This window comes from Schistocerca serialis, chromosome 2 (genome assembly GCF_023864345.2).
Source record: "Schistocerca serialis cubense isolate TAMUIC-IGC-003099 chromosome 2, iqSchSeri2.2, whole genome shotgun sequence".
Classification (NCBI taxonomy): Eukaryota; Metazoa; Arthropoda; class Insecta; order Orthoptera; family Acrididae; genus Schistocerca; species Schistocerca serialis.
The window spans coordinates 203,256,507-203,280,001 of record NC_064639.1 but is presented as its reverse complement, the minus strand read 5'-3'; the positions used below and the strand labels follow the sequence as shown (position 1 = coordinate 203,280,001).

Genomic DNA, 23,495 nt, shown 5'->3' with positions numbered 1-23,495 from the left:
TATTACGGCCAGAGGTGGTTGTTCTGGGTACTGATTTCTCAGGATCTATGCACCAAAATTGCGTGAAAATGTAATGACATGTCAGTTCTAATACAATGTATTTGTCCAATGAATACCCGTTTATCATTTGCATTTCTTCTTGGTGTAGCAATTTTAATGGCCAGTAGTGTACATTAAATAATACACTCAAAACAGTAGCTTACGCTCGCTGTACGTGAACATACAAGGACTAAGATGCTGCCTGACGAAACCAGAATTATTACACACCAGAGCCACTCTGATGTCACCACAAGAAAATATAGGGATACCTTACAACACACACAACCTGGGGTGTACTGAGACCTCTGCTTTCTATAACATATAGTAAATAATTTTAAAACAAAGATGACTATATTAAAACAGTGTTAGATATCAGTCACAAAAGCAGCAGACAGTGCAGAGGCTACAAAACCCAACGTAAGGAAACCCCGCCCAAGAGCTATACAGTAAACAATACACCCAAAAACAGCTTAATCTCTCCGTGTGCAAACTCACAAGGACTAAGGTGGTGCCTTACAATACCGCAGTGTCATAATAAAAGCCAGATTTAGAAAATACCTCTTCACGTAAAATATGTCACTTGGGAAGAAACACACTTCAGTACAATATATAAGCATTAACACCTTTTAATTTAAAAACGTCTTAAAAGCCCAAGGCGTATTGACTTACACACCAACATGAGAGGTTCTGTAAACAATTTGGGAAGGTTAAGCAGCATAAAAATCACCAAGAAATACTTAAAAATGTATTCACAATATTGTGCTGTGCCGACCATATTTGGTCAAAAACTGTGCCAGAGCCGCAGGTGGACGAGAGTGTAATGTGTTGCAAAGCAAATCTAGCCGACTGGCGTATATTTTAACCGAATGCGGTCGATACGTTACATTAATGTTGAATGACCCTTGGATTGTTATCCATGGAGAGTGAAATGAGACATCAGGACGACTGTAGATACGATTAATTAATTTTTATTCCATCCCTCAGCCATAGAGGCAACGGCCTTGCCGCCGTGGATACACCGGTTGCCGTCAGATCACCAAAGTTAAGCGCTGTCGGGTGTGGCCAGCACTTGGATGAGTGACCATACGGGCCGCCATGCACTGTTGCCATTTTTCGGGGTGCACTCAGCCTCGTGATGCCAATTGAGGAGCTACTCGACCGAATAGTAGCTGCTTCGGTCAAAGAAAACCATCATAACGACCGGACAGTGGACCACGAATTGCATTCCAGGATGTCGCTCCGGGTGTCATAGACCCGTGGCGTAGGCTGTGATACTGAGATGAGAATCCTTTAGTACATGACTGGCTTAGTACTTATAGGATCCAGACTACCAGACTATGTTCAAATGATTCAAATAGCTCTAAGCACTATGGGACTTAACATCTGAGGTCATCAGTCCCCTAGTCTTAGAACTACTTAAATCTGACTAACCTAAGGACATCACACACATCCATGCCCAAGGCAGGATTCGAACCTGCGCCTGTAGCAGCCAGACTATGTTCGTTTTGGGGTTAAGGCAATTACTCCAAACACTCCCATGGCGGCAAGCGAGGAGAGGCTTCCATCCTTCTGCTAACGTAATGCAGCATCGGCTGTTGTTTTATCGCACCCGGCTGGCTCCACTCCGCAACGCCAGTCGGCCGTGTTTTGCTTTGCTCCTGCGGCTTGCTCTGTTGCGACTCACGTCTGCTCTGACGTATTTTTTTACTGTATACAGTCGATACGCTACAAAAGTCTAGGGCGATGTCTGGACAGACAAATGCCGGCGTAGACACGAGCGGTCGTGGCCATGGCACTCACCGATTCATGGAAGACTCACAGTTGACAGGACGAAAACTGCGAACATCTTCTCGCATACACAAGAACGTGTCCCGCATGTCTCACATCAGTATCTTACCCACTACACGCCACCATCGGCGCCTCACAAGTAGACGCAGCAATTTCACCATCGCAAGCCCTGCCCCGCCTCGAAGCCCTGCTAGCCACACACTGAGGTCCACTACACGTCCTGACAGCCTACACAGACTTCCGCATTCTCGGACAAAGATCAAATTTAAAGTCGTCACGCGACTATTTATCGTAGCACGGCTGAGAGACTTATGTTTGTGACTCTGATGTACCAACAATTGTGAAAATGGTTTCTTCTGCATATGGAAACAGTTTTATTGCTTTTAACAATTTATTATAAAATTTGCGTCAGTTTTCTCTTACGCGTCAGCTGTGGACGCTCATTTCTTAGGTTACACGATTTAGATCCTGAATTTCCTGTGTTGCACAATTATGAACTTGTTTGGCTCGAACTAGAGCAAACAAAGTTTCGTGCTGCTGTACAGTTATGTAACAGGCCATGTTCTCTACTATTTACTAGCTATTTCTTGTTCCGTAAAAGAAACGTTAATCTTTATTAAATACCTGTAGGTTTGAAGAGAATTGTTACTGAACAGCCATCCAGAGTTAATTGTCAATCTATACAGCAGTTCGGCGATTTGGTACTTTCTAGTTGGCTACGTTATGTACCGGACCAATACTCAAACATGGAACCTCCACCTTTCACGGGTAAATACGCTACCGAAACGGTTTTGTGGTGTGATGTTTCATACGTCTCATGGTCCTTAGGAAACCCAATGAATGAGAAATGCGTAGCTAAACGCTGATACATTCCTATAGTTGACTTCATTACATCTACGCGTTCAACAACGTCTGTACTCCACTGACGGTGTGTAGTGGAGAATACTTACGGTACCACTTACTGATCCTCTCTTCCCTATTCCATTCACGAATGGCGCTTGGAAAGAATGTTCGATGGTAAACCTTGTTCTAATTTCTCGAATTTTCACTTTGTGGTCACACACACTCGGAGTAGTGAAGCAACTTGAATCACTTAACAAAGACAAGTCTTCTGGTCCAGACTGTATACCAATTAGCTTCATTTCGGAGAACGCTGATGCATTAGCTCCATACTTAACAATCATATACAACCGTTCGCTCGACGAGAGATCCGTCACACCAATATTCAAGAAAGGTAGTAGGGGTAATCCACTAAGTTACAGGCCCATATCGTTAACGTCGATATGCAGCAGGATTTTAGAACATATATTGTATTCAAACATTATGAATGACCTCGAAGGAAACCGTCTATTGACACACAGTCAACATGGGTATAGAAAATATCGTTCCTGTGAAACACAACTAATTCTTTATTCACATGAAGTGTTGAGTGCTATTGACAAGGGATTTCAGATCGATTCCCTATTTGTGGATTTCCGGAAGGCTTTTGACACTGTACCACACAAGAGGCTTGTAGTGAAATTGCATGCTTATGGAATATCGTCTCAGTTATGGGACTGGATTTCCTGCCAGAAAGGTCACAGTTCGTAGTAATTGACGGAAAGTCATCGAGTAAAACAGAAGTGATTTCTGGTGTTACTCAAGGTAGTGTTATAGGCCCTTTGCAGTTCCTTATCTATATAAACGATTTGGGGGCAACAATCTGAGTAGCCATCTTAGGTTGTTCGCAGATGACGCAGTCGTTTATCGACTAATAAAGTCATCAGAAGATCAAAACAAATTGCAAACCGGTTTAGAAAATATATCTGAATGGTTCGAAAATGGACAGATGACTCTAAGTAACGAGAAGTGTGAGGTCATAGACATGAGTGCTAAAAGAAATCCGTTGAACTTCGGTTACATGATAAATCAGTCAAATCTAAAGGCCATTAATTCAACTAAATATATAGGTATTACAATTACGAAAAACTTAACTTGGAAGGAACACACAGAAAATGTTGTTGGGAAGGCTAACCAAATACTACGTTTTACTGGCAGAACACTTTCCTCTTTCAGAATACTGCTGCGCAGTGTGGGATCCTTACCAGATGGGACTGACGGAGTACATCGAAAAAGTTCAAAGAAGGGCAACACGTTTTATATTATCGCGAAATATGAGAGTGTCACAGAAATGATAGAGGATTTGGGCTGGACAGCATTAAAAGAAAGCCGTTTTTCGTTGCGGCGGAATCTTCTCACGAAATTTCAATCACCAACTTTCTGCTCCGAATGCGAAAATATTTTGTTGTCACCGACCTACATAGGGAGAAACAATCACCACGATAAAATAAGGGAAATCTGAGCTCGTACGGAAAGATATAGGTACTCGTTCTCTCGGCGCGCTATACGAGATTGAAATAATAGAGAATTGTGAAGGTGGTTTTGTAAGTAGCCTGTTCAGGTTTTTATATTGGTAACGCCATGTAGCGCTCTGTATGAAAATCACTGGCTGTGCTGTGTGCAATCTGTGGCTGGTTGGCATTGTTGAAATATTCTCTATTGTAGTGTTGGGCAGTTGGATGTGAACAGCGTTAAGCGTTGCGCAGTTGGAGGTGAGCCGCCTACAGTGGTGGATGTGAGGAGAGGGATGGCAGAATTTTGAGTACGGACGATCTGGACGTGTGTCCGTCAGAAAGAGTAAATTTGTATTATTGGATATCATGAACTGATACATATATATGATGGCTTTTGAACATTATTAAGGTAAATACATTGTTTGTTCCTTATCAAAATCTTTCATTTGCTAACTATGCCTATCAGTAGTTAGTGCCTTCAGTAGTTAGAATCTTTTACTTAGCTGGCTGTAGTGGCGCCCGCTGTATTGCAGTAGTTCGAGTAACGAAGATTTTTGTGAGGTAAGTGATTCATGAAAGGTATAGGTTATTGTTAGTTCAAAAATAGTTCAAATGGCTCTGAGCACTATGGGACTTAACTTCTAAGGTCATCAGTCCCCTAGAACTTAGAACTACTTAAACCTAACTAACCTAAGGACATCACACACATCCACGCCCAGGGCAGGATTCGAACCTGCGACCGTAGCGGTCGCGCGGGTCCAGACTGTAGCGCCTAGAGCCGCTCGTCCACCACGGCCGGCTATTGTTAGTCAGGGCCATTCTTTTGTAGGGATTATTGAAAGTCGGATTGCGTTGCGCTAAAAATATTGTAGGCCTATGTCAGTTTAGTGATGATCAGAATACGTAAAGAGAGAAATGTCTGAGTACGTTCAGTTTTGCTCGGCTGTTTGAAAATCAAATAACGTAAGAGGTTTATCAGCACAGTAAATCACTAATTTTTCTAAGGGGACGGCTCAGTTTGATGATCCCTCTGCCAGGCACTTGAATGTGATTTGCAGAATATCGATGTACATGTAGATATAGAGTGTAATTTCGCAAGACGTATGTGGGAATAAGTAATATAAAGAGCGATCAAGAAGTTTCCGTTTGATAGCGTTGCTGCAGCGCACCTGAAAAGTAGCGCGACTCAGATGCATGTGTGTAAGCACCGACGTGCGTGCAGTAAATGCGCAAACGTGAACTTTGGCGACATTATTACCAAATACGCCCAAACAGGACCAACGTGATGTTATTCTTCCTTGGCTGCCGCAAGACAAAGACCGGTAGACATCCACCGCAGAATAAAGAAAGTTTATGTTACAGCATGTCTATCGAAAACCGCCGTTGTGGAATGGTGCGTCAAGAGATGCTGCCACTTCATGACGACGCACATCCCCACATCGCAAATGCCTTAATGCTGAAGTTACGCCAACTCTTGTGGGAGTTACTCGAGCTCCCGCCCTATAGCCCTGATCTCTCCCCATCCGATTACCTCAAGTCTTCACTCCCTTAAGAAAGGTCGTGAAGGGCCGATGATTCCTGTTGTACGATGTGTGCAGCAGGCAGTTACGGACTTCTTCGCGCGGCAGGTCATGGTGTTTCAGCCTAATGCGTCGATGTGATGATTGCCTCAATCCTCACTGCGATTTTTTTGGATTAGGATGCCAATTCTGTACTGTTCGGCCTTTGAAAGGAAACGTTTTGGTCCCGCCGTAATGTAGTCCTACTCTTCGCGATTCTGACAGTAAACTTCTCCATGCCACACAAACCCCCTCCAGTAGTGACTGCTAATGGAGTTTCTTAAGCGTGCCTGTAACACTCCCGCGGCGATTAGACGACCACATAAAAAAAGTGCCGATCTTCGATCGATATTGCCCGTCTCTTGTGTTAATCCATCCCAGTAAGGGTCCGAGGCTGATAAGCAATACTGGAGAATGAGTTCTACATCTACATGATTACTCTGCAATTCACATTTAAGTGCTTGGCAGAGGGTTCATCGAACTACAATCATACTATCTCTCTACCATTCCACTCCCGAACAGCGCGCGGGAAAAACGAACACCTAAACCTTTCTGTTCGAGCTCTGATTTCTCTTATTTTATTTTGATGATCATTCCTACTTATGTAAGTTGGGCTCAACAAAATATTTTCGCATTTGGAAGAGAAAATTGGTGACTGAAATTTCGTAAATATATCTCGCCGCGACGAAAAACGTCTTTGCTATAATGACTTCCATCCCAACTCGCGTATCATATCTGCCACACTCTCTCCCCTATTACGTGATAATACAAAACGAGCTGCCCTTTTTTGCCCCCTTTTGATGTCCTCCGTCAATCACACCTGGTAAGGATCCCACACCGCGCAGCAATATTCTAAAAGAGGACGAACGAGTGTAGTGTAAGCTGTCTCTTTAGTGAACTTGTTGCATCTTCTAAGTGTTCTGCCAATGAAATGCAACCTTTGGCTCGCCTTCCCCACAATATTATCTATGTGGTCTTTCCAACTGAAGTTGTTCGTAATTTTAACACCCAGGAACTTAGTTGAATTGACAGCCTTGAGAATTGTACTATTTATCGAGTAATCGAATTCCAAAGGATTTCTTTTGGAACTCATCTGGATCACCTCACACTTTTCGTTATTTAGCGTCAACTGCCACCTGCCACACCATACAGCAATCTTTTCTAAATCGCTTTGCAACTGATACTGGTCTTCGGTTGACCTTACTAGACGGTAAATTACAGCATCATCTGCGAACAACCTAAGAGAACTGCTCAGATTGTCACCCAGGTCATTTATATAGATCAGGAACAGCAGAGGTCCCACGACGCTTCCCTGGGGAACACCTGATATCACTTCAGTGTTACTCGATGATTTGCCGTCTATTACTACGAACTGTCACCTTCCTGACAGGAAATCACGAATCCAGTCTCACAACTGAGACGATACCCCATAGACCCGCAGCTTGATTAGAAGTCGTTTGTGAGGAACGGTGTCAAAAGCTTTCCGGAAATATAGAAATACGGAATCAACTTGAGATCCCCTGTACAAACTGTTTTATAAGCAACTTGCTTCGCGGTTTCCCTAAGATTCTTCCTATGAAATGAAATGATCGTATGGCAATGTTGGCCGGGAGGCCCCATTCGGGGGAGTTCGGCCGCCGTATTGCAAGCCCTGTTTAGGTGACGCCACATCGGCGACTTGCGAGTCAATGATGATGAAATGATGATGAAGGGCACACAACACCCAGTCCCCTGCCGGGAATCGAACCCGGGCCCCTCTGCGTGGTAGGCAGTAACGCTAGTGCTACGCTACGGAGACCGGATGGTTCTTCCTATAAATCTCAATCTAGCATCCGCCTTTCCTAGTTTTGATTCATGTGGTCATTTCAGTTCAAGTCGCACTATGTGGTTACCCCTAGCAATTTTACAGCAGTCAGTGTATTGATAAGTTTTCCAGCAGTAGTGCAATTGCGCAGTAGCGTATTTCTTCTTGTATGTATGAGCATTTTGCTACATTTATGTACGTTCATGGTCAACTGCCAGTCACTGCACCAGTCATCAATTCTCTACAGACTTCTTGCAGTTCGCTAAGATTTTCTGAAGTTGGTACCTTCTTAATGACAAACGCATCATCTGCGAACAGTTTTAGGGACCTTCCGAGTGACCTACTGGATCGTTTATATTAGGTTGGTGTGTAAGTTTGTAGCGTTTTTCGCTGGCCGGAGTGGCTGAGAGGCTCTAGGCGCTTCTGTCTGGAACCGCGCGAGCGTTACGGTCGCAGGTTCGAATCCTGCCTCGGGCATGGACGTTGTGACGTCCTTAGGTTAGTTAGGTTTAAGTAGTTCTAAGTTCTAGGGGACTGATGACCTCAGAAGTTAGTGCTCAGAGCCATTTGTAGCGTTTTCCGATAACTTTGCTAAACACAACAGGTACAGAATGAGATTTTCACTCTGCAAGCGGAGTGTGCGCTGATATGAAACTGCCTGGCGGATTAAAACTGTGTGCCGGACCGAGACTCGAACTCGGGACCTTTGCCTTTCGCGGGCAAGTGCTCTACCATCTGAGCTACCCAAGCACGACTCACGCTCCGTCCTCACAGCTTCGCAGGAGGTTCGCAGGAGAGCTTCTGTGAAGTTTGGAAGGTAGGAGACGAGATACTGGCAGAAGTAAAACTGTGAGGAAGGGGCGTGAGTCGTGCTTGGGTAGCTCAGATGGTAGAGCACTTGCCCGCGGAAAGGCAAAGGTCCCGAATTCAAGTCTCGGTCCGGAACACAGTTTTAATCTGTCAGGAAGTTTCAAAAAAAATGTTCAAATGTTTGTCAAATCTTATGGGACTTAAGTGCTTAGGTCATCAGTCCCACACTACTTAACCTAAATTATCCTAAGGATAAACACACACACCTATGCCCGAGGGAGGACTCGAACCACCGCCAGGACCAGGAGGTTTCACAATAGGTACAGCTAACACAGACTTTAGTCGTCAATAATATGTTCTCCTTCATTATTTATAACAGTCTGCCAATGCTGCGGTAATTTCTCGATTCCGCGACTGTAGATATCATGTTATTTTGAGGCGAAGAACTCATCGAGCTATGTTCGTAGCGCATTTTCATCCTTGAACGTTGTTCGATAGAGAGAGTGGAGAAGGTGAAAGTCTGATGGTGCAATATCAGGTGAATAAGGTGGGTGCGAAAAGACTTCCCAGTCCAACTCCTGTATAATGTTTTTTGTCAGTCTCGCAGCATGCGGGCGGGCGTTGTCGTCGAGTCCCACACTTCAAGCAGTCTTGCTGGTCGTTTTCATGGATTGCGTCTGCAAGACGACTCGGTTGTTGACAATAAATGTCAGCAGTGGGAAGCAATTCGTAGTAGGCCTACACCACACCGTCGCTGTTCCACCAGGTGCATAACATTATCCTTATGGATGCATGCAGGTAATTTATATGGGGAGTTGTTGCTTTGTTTGGGCTCAACCGTCTTTATTTTCCTTATGTTAGCATAAAGACACCATTTTTCGTAACCTGTAACGATACAGGATAGGAATGGTCGTTGTTGTTCACGTGCCAATAGATGACTAGCAAACAGAGATGCAGAAATGGCCACCCACTGATTTCTGTGATTTTGGTTTGGTGCATGCGGTACCCACACACCCGATTTTTAATCTTTCCCCACTGCATGCAAATGTTGCACGGTGGTGAAATGATCACAGTTCATCACATTTGCTAGTTCTCGAGTACCCTGACGTGGATCATTGTGGATTAATGCTTTTAAGTCATCTTCATCAAACTCGATGGTCTTCTTGAACGTGGAGAGCCACTAATGTCAAAACCATCCTTCTTCAAACAAGGAAACTTTTACTTGCTCTGTCTAATGGCATTATCCCCATACACGGCGTAGATGTTTGTGGCTGCCTCCATTCTCTAGCGTCCACAGCTCCATTCACTATCTCCAAAAGACAAAATGGCAATATGTGAACTCAAATAGCAACAATGAACTAAAAATAAAAATGACAATCTATAAATAAACGCATAGAAAGCAATAACAACATACAAAACAAAAACGCTACGAAGTTATGCACCAACCTAATATATATTGTAAAAACTAACGGTTCAAATGGCTCTAAGCACTATGGGACTTAACATCTGATGCCATCAGGCCCCTAGACTTAGAACTACTTAAATCTAACTAACCTAAGGACATCACACACATCCATGCCCGAGGCAGGATTCGAACCTGCCACCGTAGCAGCAGCGCGGTACCGGACTGAAGGGCCTAGAACCGCTCGACCATAGCAGCCGGCAAAAAGTAACGGTTCTCTTCTCTCTTCTCTGGGATGCACCCTAAGTCACCCTAAGATTTTTTTTCCAGTTAAGATCGACGTGTTGAGTTCTGTGTACAAGGTAGTCTTGTATCCAGTCGCAAATCTTGTCAGATATTTGTGTGCTCGTATTTTTTCCCTCTAAACTTCGATGAGAAACTGTGCGAAATGGCTTCTTGAAGTCAAGGAACATAGAGTCAACCTAGCGCCCATGTCTACAGCGCTGGGGGAACAGAGCGAGCTGAGTTTCACAAGATCTCTTTTTTCGAAATCCTAGATGACTTATGCAGAGGAGATTTTAGTTCTCTAAAAACGTCATAATAGGTGAGTGATATAGGCTTTCAGTTACGTGCATCTACGATAATGCTGCTAGAAACGGAGCAAGTTCTTTCACGTAATCACTATAGAATATTAGAGAGATCTCATCTAGTCCATGGTGAGTGGTATAGGCTTTTAGTTTCATGCATCTACAATAATGCTTCTAGAAACGGAGCAAGTTCTTTCACTTAATCACTGTAGAATATTAGAGAGATCTCATCTAGTCCACATGGCTTTCCACTTTTAAGCGATTGTAACCGCTTTTCTGTTCCGCGATCACTTATCTCAGCATGTGCAATTTGGGCATTTGTATGATGACTGAAACGGGGAATCGTATTATGATTCTCCACAGTGAAACCGTTTTGACCACACTGTCACTGAGTGACTGGGTAGATGATTTCGACATGCTTAGCGATATTAAGACAAAAACTTTTACTGAGGTGGGTTCGCAAAACTTTACTTTCATTGAATGCTTCTCCCATTGTTCTCCTTACACTGATTCTTGCATCGTTCAGCGTTTGTTTTTCACTTGTATGTTGATTTTCGTTAAATGTGCGACGGAGCTCTGTTAGACAGTGGCGAGTTTTATCGCATACTAAGTAGCTACAAAAAAAATATATTTGGGCAGTTTTGCAAACGATAAATGTATCTTCTGTGAATATTAGGCGACTGCAACTAGCTACTTGGCACCACGTAGCATGCCGTTAATTGCCATGAGCGCATTATATTTTATTTCTTTGTAAGTTGATGGTTCTCCATGCAGGCTAATGTAATCTGTCAAGAAGTCCATAATCTAGTATCAAACAAAGGAAGATGTGCACTGCGACAATGTTGAATAGACATCTTGAAACGGTACAGTAGTTTCCGCTGTATAAGCAGCAGGATCCGCTGCTCGCTCGCACCGGGAAATAGAAACAGAGGCGGCTCCGCAGCCAATTTTATTACACGGCGCGGCCGGCCGCGGGTGCAACAGAACCCATGTGGACGGGTGGAAAGAAACGTATCAGGCTTCATAATACCTATTTATATGTGTTGTGTATTATGCATTTCTTGTACGTGAATGTGAATCTGCAGATGATCTTTCCTAACCTCCTCACACATTTCCGTAAAGCGGGGCCAAATCTTTGTTGGGAAGTAGTTCTGTAGTACAGTAGTGCCAACCTTACTCCTGGGTAGGGGATCAGAGAGACAGCACAGGCAGGTAAAAATCAAAGACTTTCCAGTGTCATAAGATTTGGGGTGGAGATGTTGGTCACGGCCAAGTGGTTCGACCACCCCCTCCACCGGGGCCCAGGAAGACCTCCGGGTGCCCGCCATATTCAAGGAGGGTTACAGAAGACGAGTAAGTGAGCAGACGTGCCCTCAGTCCGTCTGTCTCAATGTTCACGCGTGGAAGAGAGGTATTTGAATATTTGTACTAATTCTTTTATTTCCAGCTTCGGATTGTGTAAGGAAATGAATGCGCTCGTTTAATTCCGGAAATTTGACCCCCTGTGTTAAAGTATATGGTCCCCAGTTTGCCCGTTATCCCCCTCACATAGTGAATGTCCTATGTAAAATATTGGGAGACTTTGGTGGTATACATTTGGCCAACGCAATTCCGTCTTACCCGTAGAAATGTGCGTGCAGATTAGTATATAATATACCCGAGCTATAAGTTGTAAAAATTGTAATATCTGTAAACTGGAACAATTGCTGCAATCGCTTTAAAGTCGAGTGATAATGTTTAAAATAAATAAGTAATCAACTGTCATCAATCTTTAACATACCTTAAAAATCACAAAGAAGTCAAGTTAAAGGAACTTATTTAAAATAAAAGCTATAGAATGCAGGGACCCACACATCAGCGTGTAAGCCCTCCAGCCCCTTGCCTAGTATCGCACAGAAAGGGCACGCTCTCTAGGTAGCGCTCTCAAGTTCCCCTCCCCAGATATCCGTTGCGCAATTTTCATTCAGGGCTTGACGACATCAACTTTCATCTGGCGTCCCTAGGCAAGGAGGTTAGACGGTAAACTTTCAATCTCTTTGAAAGTCTAGAAATAAGGAACCCATCTGGTTTCCTGTATTCGCATTGTACCCTCAAGAAACTGACGGAGTTTCGAAACGGTCAGTAGTGTTTCATTCAGTTCGTAACAGTCAAATGTAGTAGTGGCATCTAAAACAGTGATTGGCAACATTTTAGTACCGATGCGCCGCATTCTCAGTACATGACTATCGTGTGAGCCACACATATTTCCAGCTCAATATTTTGAAGATTTTAATCAAATAATAAGTTAAAATTCAATAAACTTTGTAGTTTTATTGGAATATTGTTAACCGTTAGGTTAAAATGAAACCTGTGTACTAATGTAGTGAAGTTAACATGTTAATTATTTTAAAACTCAGTTTTGTTCCAGAAGGAAAAAATTAACAACATTCATATATATGCTTATCTATCTACTGACTGTAGAATTATTTGGGGATTAGGGATAAAGAAACAAGTGCAAGTTGAAGGTTGTAACGTATATGCAACTAATATGTGTGTAGCTACAACAAATATACATACGTTCGTTAATGAAAAGTGACTCGATAAGGAACCTGACATATCAGTAAACGGAATCTAACCTGATTGACACTGTGTGCGTCTTGTCACTTAAGCCCTCAGCAGATTGTTACATGAAAACTTAAAACTAGTATTTGGGTAAGCTATTTGACTGCGTATTTGAATATGAAAAACTACACGAACAAATGAACCTCTAACAATGGATACCTAAGCTATCTGACTGCGTTTTTAAACAAGAAATTACAAGTGATACAGAATCTGACTTGTGGAACGGAATTTACTGGATTAGAGTACATGACGTGTTGTCGTGTCAAGGTCTCTGTTTTGCATTCACCTCTTTAGATGACTACCCTTTGCCATGTGGGTTACAGCAATGCGCAGCAGCATGCAGCAGCAGCGACTAAGCATATTGTTACTAAGAATGAATTTACACTACTGGCCATTAAAATTGCTACACCAATAAGAAATGCAGATGATAAACGTGTATTCATTGGACGAATACATTATACTAGAACTGACATCTGATTACATTTTCACGCAATTTTGGTGTATAGATCCTGAGAAATCAGTACCCGGAACAACCACCTCTGGTCGTAATAACGGCCGTAATACGCCTGGGCATTGAGTCAAACAGAACTTGGATGGCGTGTACAGGTACAGCTGTCCATGCAGCTTCAACACGATGCCACAGTTCATCAAGATTAGTGACTGGCGTATTGTGACGAGCCGGTTGCTCGGCCACCATTGACCAGACGTTTTCAATTGGTGAGAGAGCTGGAGAATGTGCTGACCAGGGCAGCAGTCGTAGATTTTCTGTATCCAGAAAGGCCCCTACAGGACCTGCAACATGCGGTCCTGCATTATCCTGCTGAAATGTAGGGTTTCGCAGGGATCGAATGAAGGGTAGAGCCACGGGTCGTAACACATCTGAAATGTAACGTCCACTGTTCAAAGTGCCGTCAATGCGAACAAGAGGTGACCGAGACTTGTAACCAATGGCACCCCATACCATCGCGCCGGCTGATACGCCAGTATAGCGATGACGAATACACGCTTCCAGTGTGCGTTCACCGCGATGTCGCCAAACACGGATGCGACCATCATGATGCTGTAAACAGAGCCTGGATTCATCCGAAAAAATGACGTTTTGCCATTAGTGCACCCAGATTCGTCGCTGAATACACCATCGCAAGCGCTCCTGTCTGTGATGCAGCGTCAAGGATAACCCCAGCCATGGTTTCCGAGCTGATAGTCCATGCTGCTGCAAACGTCGTCGAACTGTTCGTGCAGATGGTTGTTGTCTTGCATACGGCCGCATCTGTTGACTCAGGGATCGAGACGTGTCTGCACGATCTGTTACAGCCTTTTATCTGGAGATTGTAATCCTTACGTCCCCACTTTTCTCACGATGTCATTGAGCATATCATTTTTTCTAAAATCCACATGACTTGTTCTTTTTCATTATTTGGAATTACTGTTGCACTGCTCAATCTTTTACACAGAAGAGCCAAAGAAACTGGCACACCTGCCTAATATCGTGTAGGGCCACCACGAGCACGCAGATGAGCCGCAACACGACGTGGCATGGACTCGACTAATGTCTGAAGTAGTGCTGGAGGAAATTGACACCATGAATCCTGCAGGGCTGTCCATAAATCCGTAAGAGTACGAGGGGTTGGAGGATGTCATCTGAGAACCACGTTGCGTGGCATCCCAGATGTGCTCAATAATGTTCGTATCTGGGGAGTTTGTTGGCCAGCGGAAGTTTCTAAATTCAGAAGAGTCTTCCTAGAACCACTGTGTAGCAATTCTGGAATCGCGGGGTGTCGCATTGTCCTGTTGGAATTGCCCATGTCCGTCGGAGTGTGCAATGGACATGAACAGATGCAGGTGAAATGTGTGTGTGAATTTCTAAGGGACCAAACTGCTGAGGTCATCTGTCCCTAGACTTACACACTACTTAAACTAACTTATGCTATGAAGAACACACCCATCCAGGCCCGAGGGAGGACTTGAACCTCAGGCGGGAGGAGCCCCGCAGCCCGCGACATGGCGCCTCAAAACAGCGCGGCCACTCCGCGCGGCGATGCAGGTGATCAGACAGGATGCTTCCCTACGTGTCACCCGTCAGAGTCGTATCTAGACCTATCAGGGGTCCCATATCACTCCAACCGCACACGCCCCACACCATTACAGAGATTCCATCAATTTGAACAACCCCGTGCTGAGATGCAGGGCCCATGTTTGTTGGTGGTTAGTTCCTGTGGGATCAAATTGCTGAGATCATCGTTCCCTAGGCTTACGCACTACTTAATCTAACTTAAATTAACTTAAGCTAAGGACAACACACACACACGTGCCTGAGGGAGGACTCGAACCTCCGACGGGGGGAGCCGCGGGAACCGTGGCAAGGCCCATAGACCACGCGGCTACCCCGCGCGGGTGCTGGTTCCATGGATTCATGAGGTTGTCTTCATACCCGCACACGTCCACCCGCTCGATACCATTTGATACCAGACTGGTCCTACCAGGCAATATCTTTCCATTCATCAGCAGTGCAATGTCGGTGTTGACGGGACCAGGTGAGGCGTAAAGCTTTGTGTCGTGCAATCATTAAATGTACACGAATGGGCCTTCGGCCCCGAATGCCCATATCGATGATGTTCCGTTGAATGGTTCGCACGCTGATATTTGTTGATGGCCCAGCATTGAAATCTGCAGCAATTTGCGGAAGGGTTGCACTTTGTCACGTTGAACGATTCTCTTCAGTCATTGTTGGCCCCATTCTTGTAGGATCTTTTTTCGGCTGCAGCGATGTCGGAGATTTGATGTTTTACCGGATTCGTCATATTCACAGTACACTCGTGAAATGGTCGTACTGGAAAATCCGCACTTCGCTCGTGCGCTGACTATAACACCACGTTCAAACTCACTGAAATCTTGACAACCTGCCGTTGTAGCAGCAGTAACCGATGTAACAACTGCGGCAGACACTTTTTGTCTTACTTAGGCGTTGTCGACCGCAGCGCCGTATTCTGCCTGTTTACACATCTCTTCATATGAATACGTGTGCGTATACCAGTTTCTTTGGTGCTTAAGTGTATCATCTATTTATACTTACACTGTACATGTGTGAGCCAAGTTTTTTCGTCTTCTATTATATACATTATTTATTCGTCTATCAGATTTATGTCGATTTTGAAAAGCACATGAAAATGGCTTAACGTAAAAGCCGAGGAGGAAATTAATGTTTAACGTCCCGTCGCCAATGAGGCAGTTAGATACGGAGTAGAAGCTCGGGTTAGGGAAGGAAGTGGAAGAAAATCGCCTTGCCCTTTCTAAGAAACCACCCTGGAATTTGTGCGAAACGTTTTAGGGAAAAATCAGGATTTCCGGACATGGGTTTGAAAGGCATCCTCCCGAATGCGATTCCAGTGTGCTAACCACTGCGCTACCTCGCCCCATGTAAAGACCGAAATCGGTGGTGGACTCAGTAAAGTTCTCAGTAGCACTTGGTGCGGTTTTCATTAATCAAGCAGACAGTTAAGGTATCAGCACTCTTTCGAACGTGGGAAAAACTATTAAAAACTAAAAACAACCAAAAATATAGATTTGTGTGTACTAACGTCTACTTGAACATACCACATTCCTGTTACTTGCAGCTATCTTATCTTTTTGATTAATTTTGTCTTGATCTGTAAATAATCATCATTTCTTAATGAAATATTTGAATGCTGACAAGGATGTGCGGGTGCATGTGTGTGCCTGTGTGTCGAGATGAGTCTCGAAGATCTCATTAAGTTGACATTTTGTTCGCAGTTGTGACACTTTTTAAATTGTTATTAATTCATAATTATTTGTCTTTTATGTATTTTTTTCAGTTTGTGTACGTGTTTTTAGTGATTTGTATGTGACCTGCATAAAATTGGTATTCAACTGATCATTGCATCCTGCTTTTTAACGTGACATATAGTGCACTCTGCAACTATGTTTGTAATCAGGTACACCTACACATTAGAAAGACAGTAGACTTGGCGCCATCTTCCTGTCCTGGGTTTCCCGTGCACATGAACACCCCAATACCGTCACTAGACAGTTCGACGCATCAAAGTGCGCTAGCGGTTTCACACTGACAGACGGCGGGCCATACACATCTCAGGCGCGAGCTTTCTGTGTGTAATGTCACAGTCTTCATAGGACATGTGTTTTCCACCTACATGATAACTGCTTGGCGATGTGCTGCTCACTATAAAATTACATTGTAAACATACGTAATGTCGATATGTCAGTGTCTCACAACAGCCTCTCTATACTAATAACAACTTGCATCGCATATCACCATTAAGTCAGGTGATTATATCAATCTTGTCAACAGGTATTTACTCGGGATGGACTCGAGACGGACACAAGCACCACGTTTGACCGTGTCAGCGGAGTGATGAACAATCAGTCTGATACACTGGATATGAAGATAAGTTCAGTGCTAAAGGAGGATTCGGGCATCTACTACTGTTATTTCCCCGGTGTGGCAAACGGCCGACACACGATACATTTCTCTGTCGTCGGTAAGTTTGTTTGAGGCTGGAATGACCAGTTAGGTTAGAAATATTAAATTATTATTTTATAAAAGCAGATATTTATTTTCAGTCTAGTATACTCTGCACTTAGTTGATTAAGTTATGTGAGATTTCATTATTTTTTAGCCCTTTACAAAGACTCTTCGCAATTCTTGTTCTCAGAGAAGATACGTCCTTCAATAGATGATTTTTTCTCAGCTCTCAAGCAGTTGTTTGTGATTAAAATTCAGCTAAAACATCACACGAGTCTAAATCTGTGGACAGGGTGGGTATTAGAGTAGTCCGAAAGAGCGCTTGTGCCGTTCGCAGCACGGCGACTGTTGTGTGAACAGCCGCATCTTCCTGGTGTACCAGCACTTTTCTCTTGGTCACGTCGATTCCAACATTCTGTGGAAGCAGACGAGTAATGTTACGTACTAAGGACTACTTCTTTGTCGATTTAGTTACAATCGGTAATGATCATACCCTGATTGTATGTAAAAACAAATGCCACCAATTTTCCCCTCGACAGTAGGGTTTTCATATTTTCTTGTGCAACTTCACTTTCATTCCCATTCTATTTTAATTGCATTTGTGTGAAGGTTGTAGTTGTGGATTTACCAGGTGGTTATATTTAAAGTGCAGTTACTCACACTTTATAGTGTAATTATCGTATGGCATCGAAACTTTATAGATGTTCCATTGCACTAATGCAGAAGAGGTTTACGATGGGAAAAGAATTAGTTCCAATTTTGGCCACCACGTGCAAATCTGGCGCTGTGAATGCAAGAAAGATGTACGGCAATGTTCCATATGTAATGAATTAATAACAGGACATGGGCAGAAAAGGTCAAATAAGTAAGAAAGACACAAGTTAATTTTATTATTAACCGCCACTTAACACAGTTTGTTCAGTCTGAGCCCCGTAGACGTCGACGAAATGCTGTTCAAATTCAAATGGCTCTGAGCACTATGGGACTCAACTTCTGAGGTCATTAGTCCCCTATAACTTAGAACTAGTTAAACCTAACTAACCTAAGGACATCACGCACATCCATGCCCGAGGCAGGATTCGAATCTGTGACCGTAGCGGTCTCGCGGCTCCAGACTGCAGCGCCTAGAACCGCATGGCCTTTTCGGCCGGCCGAAATGCTGTACAGCGCCGGAGTTGCGCCTGGTGACCATAAGTGGAACCAATTTTTTTCCAGCGTAAATCGGTTCCGCATTAACGTGTAAGCAAACCTACCAGGTTTCACTACCATACGGTAATTACAACCCATACTGGGTTTCCGTGGGTAGCTACACGTCAGTTATAATCACGTGGTACGTTTCGTCTAGCCACTGTAGAAAGCCTTCAGAATATGCAAAGCTTTCGCCATACAAGATTCCGGAATGTTCCTCCTCGAAATCAGGTTTGTAGTCAACAAATGTGATACACATCATGCGTGGTCCCCAGTTTTTCATACGCACATTGTAGTTTATTGTATTACATACCCGTTATTATAGGATGTTTATAATCGCTACAGTCTCGTCAGTCTCAAGGTAACTTGCCAGTAAACCGCTGGAAAAACAGTAGCAATTTTCATAAAGTTTATGAGGGTCTAACTGCATAATGTGAACTCTGAATACAAAGATATTTTAGGACAATGAAAGTGTTTTAAGGATGAAGATTTTGGTATAAGAATAATCACAATAGCTTTGATATAAACTTTATTATATAAACATTTATGTCGGTCAGTAATTTAAAATTTTTCCTGCCAATCTATGTTCGAAGTCTATAGACTTATCAACTAGATGCTTAAAACTTTGTGATCACATTTTTGTTATTGTTATCTAACAAGCAGAATTAAATCAAATGATTTCAATCAATAGTTTTTATACTATAAATACATAAATTACACAATCAAAATTAAGGTAATTTTTTATAATTAATAAGGGTATATTTTTCCTCCTGGTGATAGTAAGCTGGTGCCTGTAGCCTACTTTTCTCCAAATGGTATCCTGAAATATCACCAAAAATTTCAGACCTCTAGCTCAAATTGTTTTTTTTTTTTTGCGTGAAATAAAAATGTCAGGAAATTTGATTGTTGGGAAATTCAGTTTAAAGGTACATTTCATCTGCCACTCACCTCTTTTGTTCTTAGAGCCCTCCAGTTGCATTATATTCTTGGATTTTGTGTTCCTCATCTTCTCTCTTCCTTTTCTAGCTCTTCTTTGCTGTTGTGGCCTCTTTAGTTGCCTCAAGAGCCCATTTTTCGCCTTCGGCCACTCTCAAGCAATCAATTGCCATCAGTGCTTGTCTCATATTGCAGCCAGGAGTTGGTCCCAACAACTCTAAAGCATCACATCTGCTAACTGACCCCAATTATTAAAGAATATAACTGCACCTAATCTCATGGTGTTGGAGCCGGATGGGGAATATTTCATTTCTCAAGAACTCTAAAGAATTACATCTGCTGACTGACCCATCATTAAAGCAAGTAACTGCATCTAATGCTCGTACTCTCATGGTATTGGGGCCACGTGCGGAATTTTTCGTTTCACGGTTTCCCTGATTCAATACCAGATCCGTTATAACGCGACCAGTTCAAACAAGAGACAGCGAGAGAATCGCATACATTAAACGATTCACGAACATCTGCAGAGTCCAAGCAAACTAAGCTACTGGGCTAGAAGGTGCGTCTCTTCTCTTCGTGTTTGAAAACATGCGACATAAATGACCGTAACTCCTCACTGCCTTCACTTACAAGCTTAAAACTTTTACACCGCCAAGCGAGCACAGACCTTAGTACGTGATATTAATTTCAACTCGATACACCCTTACTTTGCTAGGGAAAAACGCTCTCACAGACGCAAATACAAACCGAAAAACGAATTAAAGGAACTCAGAGAAAAGCTGCTTTTTCGTCTATTGTAATTACAAATTAAACTCTTTCCGTTACTTTCCTTCAATTGTACTGTGAAACCTTGTTTCTTTCCGCGTCTCACGCTTCTAGGTAACGCAAATAATAATGACTCCATTTGACATCCGACCGCAGCGGAAACACGGTCGTTGACATATACAGGCATATATTTAAATTTGTTTTAAAAGATGTTCCCGATGACTAAATCGATTCATTTAACTACCATTTTGTTCATAAAGCTCTAAATATTGATTTAAGATGGCAAAAAAAACTCGTATTTTTGAAGCAGATTCACTAGTAAGTGTCCTCAATGTTATGGACCTCTGTCGCTATACCTTCAATTTTGTCAATTCTTTTTTCCCTAAAAAACATCATTAGGGTGCCAGTAGCATGGAAAATCTGCGTATGTGCAAACTGTGGGGGCTGGTTTGGTCTCATCTTTCTCAATACCCGACCGATCACCAGCTTCCACAACAACCAGGGGTTACATTCACTAGTCACCTCATCGTGTGTTCATTCAGAACCATCGCTATTCATAAAACAACAGATTCTTCTCCCTGTCACTATTCAAGTTTTACTTCCTTCTCTTGCGAAATTTTATATCAGTTTCATGGCTATATCATGTAATTTACGTACTGTGAATGCCAATAGTTGTATCCCACGTACTGTCACTGAATTTCTTCCAGTCGTGGATTAATTTTCTGGGGTCTGCATTACCTCACTTCGATCAAAATAAGATCGACTTTCATGGGCCAGATACTTTCAACGTCATCGCCATTAATTCCAAATAATAGATCCCAATGAAAACGCAATTGCGAGCGCAGTTTACAGTATCTATTATCTATGCTGCATGAGACAGTCTGGACGTAATAACTGCTGGAATGGTGGTGTGTGGTCGGGGGAATCACATAAAATGTCAAACGGACAGTTGTGCATCTTCCTTAGTTGCAACTATCGGGAGCGCCGAAGTTATCTTCTGTCAACGATTTGTAGCATGTTTTTAATGATCGCTGACACTGTTAAGCTTTAGTGACGACATGTGTCTTACTCTTCTGTTTGATATACTTCGTAGCTACACTACTGGCCATTACAATTGCTACAACACGAAGATGACGTGCTACGGATGCGAAATTTAACCGACAGGAAGAACATGCTGTGATATGCAAATGATTAGCGATTCAGAGCATTCACACAAGGTTGGCGCCGGTGGCGACACCTACAACGTGCTGACATGAGGGAACTTTCCAACCCATTTCTCATACAGGAACAGCAGTTGACCGGTGTTGCCTGGTGAAACGTTCCTATGATGCCTTGTGTAAGAAGGAATAGTGCGTACCATCACGTTTCCAACTTTGATAAAGGTCGGATTGTAGCCTATCGCGATTGCGGTTTATTGTCTCGCGACATTGCTGCTCACGTTGGTCGAGATCCAATGACTGTTAGCAGAATATGGAATCGGTGGGTTCAGGAGGGTAATACGGAACGTCGTGTTGGATCCCAACGGCCTCGTATCACTAGTAGTCGAGATGACAGGCATCTTATCCGCATGTCTGTAACGGATCGTGCAGCCACGTCTAGATCCCTGAGTCAACAGATTGGGACGTTTGCAAAGATAACAACCATCTGCACGAACAGTTCGACGACGTTTGCAGCAGCACGGACTATCAGCTCGGAGAGCATGGCTGCGGTTACCATTGACGCTGCATCACAGACAGGAGCGCCTGCGATGGTGTACTCAACGACGAACCTGGGTGCACGAATGGCAAAACGTCATTTTTTCGGATGAATCCAGGTTCTGTTTACAGCATCATGATGGTCGCATCCGTGTTTGGCGACATCGCGGTGAACGCATATTCGAAGCTTGTATTCGTCATCGTCGTACTGGCGTATCACCTGGCGAGATGGTATGGGGTGCAATTGGTTACAAGTCTCGGTCACCTCTTGTTCGCATTGACGGCACTTTGAACAGTGGACGTTACATTTCAGATGTGTTACGACCCGTGGCTCTACCCTTCACTAGATCCCTGCGAAACCCTACATTTCAGCGGATAATGCATGATCGCGTGTTGCAGGTCCTGTTCGGGCCTTTCTGGATATAGAAAATGTTCGACTGCTGCCCTGGCCAGCACATTCTCCAGATCTCTCACCAGTTGAAAACGTCTGGTCAATGGTGGCCGAGCAACTGTCTCGTCACAATACTCCAGTCACTAATCTTGATGAACTGTGGTATCGTGTTGAAGCTGCATGGGCAGCTGTACCTGTAAACGCCATCCAAGCTCTGTTTGACTGAATGCCTAGGCGTATGAAGGCCGGTATTACGGCCAGAGGTGATTGTTTTGGGTACTGATTTCTCAGGATCTATGCACCTAAATTGCATGAAAATGTAATCACATGTCTGTTTTAGTATAATATATTTGTCCAATGAATACCCGTTTATCATCTTCATTACTTCTTTGTGTATCAGTTTCAATGGCCAGTAGCGTATTATACAGCGAGGTGACAAAAGTCATGGGATGCCACCTAATATCGATTCGGATCTCCTTTTGTTTGGCGTTGGGGAGCAACTCGACGTGGCATGGACTCAAGTCATTGGAAGTCCCCTGCAGAAATACTGAATTATGCTACCTATGTAGTCGTCCATAATCTCGGAAGAGTTGCCGGTACAGAACGAACTGACCTCTCGATTATGTTCTGAATGTTCGATGGGTTTCATGTCGGGAGCTCTGGATGGCCAGTTCATCAGCTCGGATTTTCCAGAATGTTCCTCAAATTACTCACGAAAAATTGTGTGTCCCGATGACAAAGCGCATTGCCATCCACATTATTCTATCGTTGTTTGGGAACACGAAGTTCGCAAATGGGTGCAAATGGTCTGCAAGTAGCCGAACACAGCCATTTCCAGTCAATGATCGGTTCAGTTTGACTGGAGGAACTCATTCATTCCATGTAAATACTGACCGCAAATTATGGGGCCATCACCAGCTAGCACACTGCCTTGTCATGTTGACAACTTAGGTTCATGGCTTCGTGGGTCTGCACCACACCCGAACCCTACCATCGGTTCATACCAACTGAAATCGGGACTGATGTGACCAAGCCTTGGTTACCAGTTGTGTTGGGTCCAACCGATATAGTGACGAGCCCAAGATAGGCGTTGCAGG

General features: G+C 43.5%; 1 protein-coding gene across 1 annotated transcript in view; it reads left to right on the top strand.

The window, feature by feature from the left end:
• LOC126456941 (hemicentin-2-like) overlaps positions 1-23,495 on the top strand; it is a 135,670-nt gene that overhangs the window by 75,107 nt on the left and 37,068 nt on the right. The window contains exon 5 of the mRNA XM_050092875.1: positions 17,251-17,440. Within this exon, the coding sequence (XP_049948832.1) occupies positions 17,251-17,440 (190 nt within the window). The remainder of the gene's footprint in view (positions 1-17,250; positions 17,441-23,495) is intronic.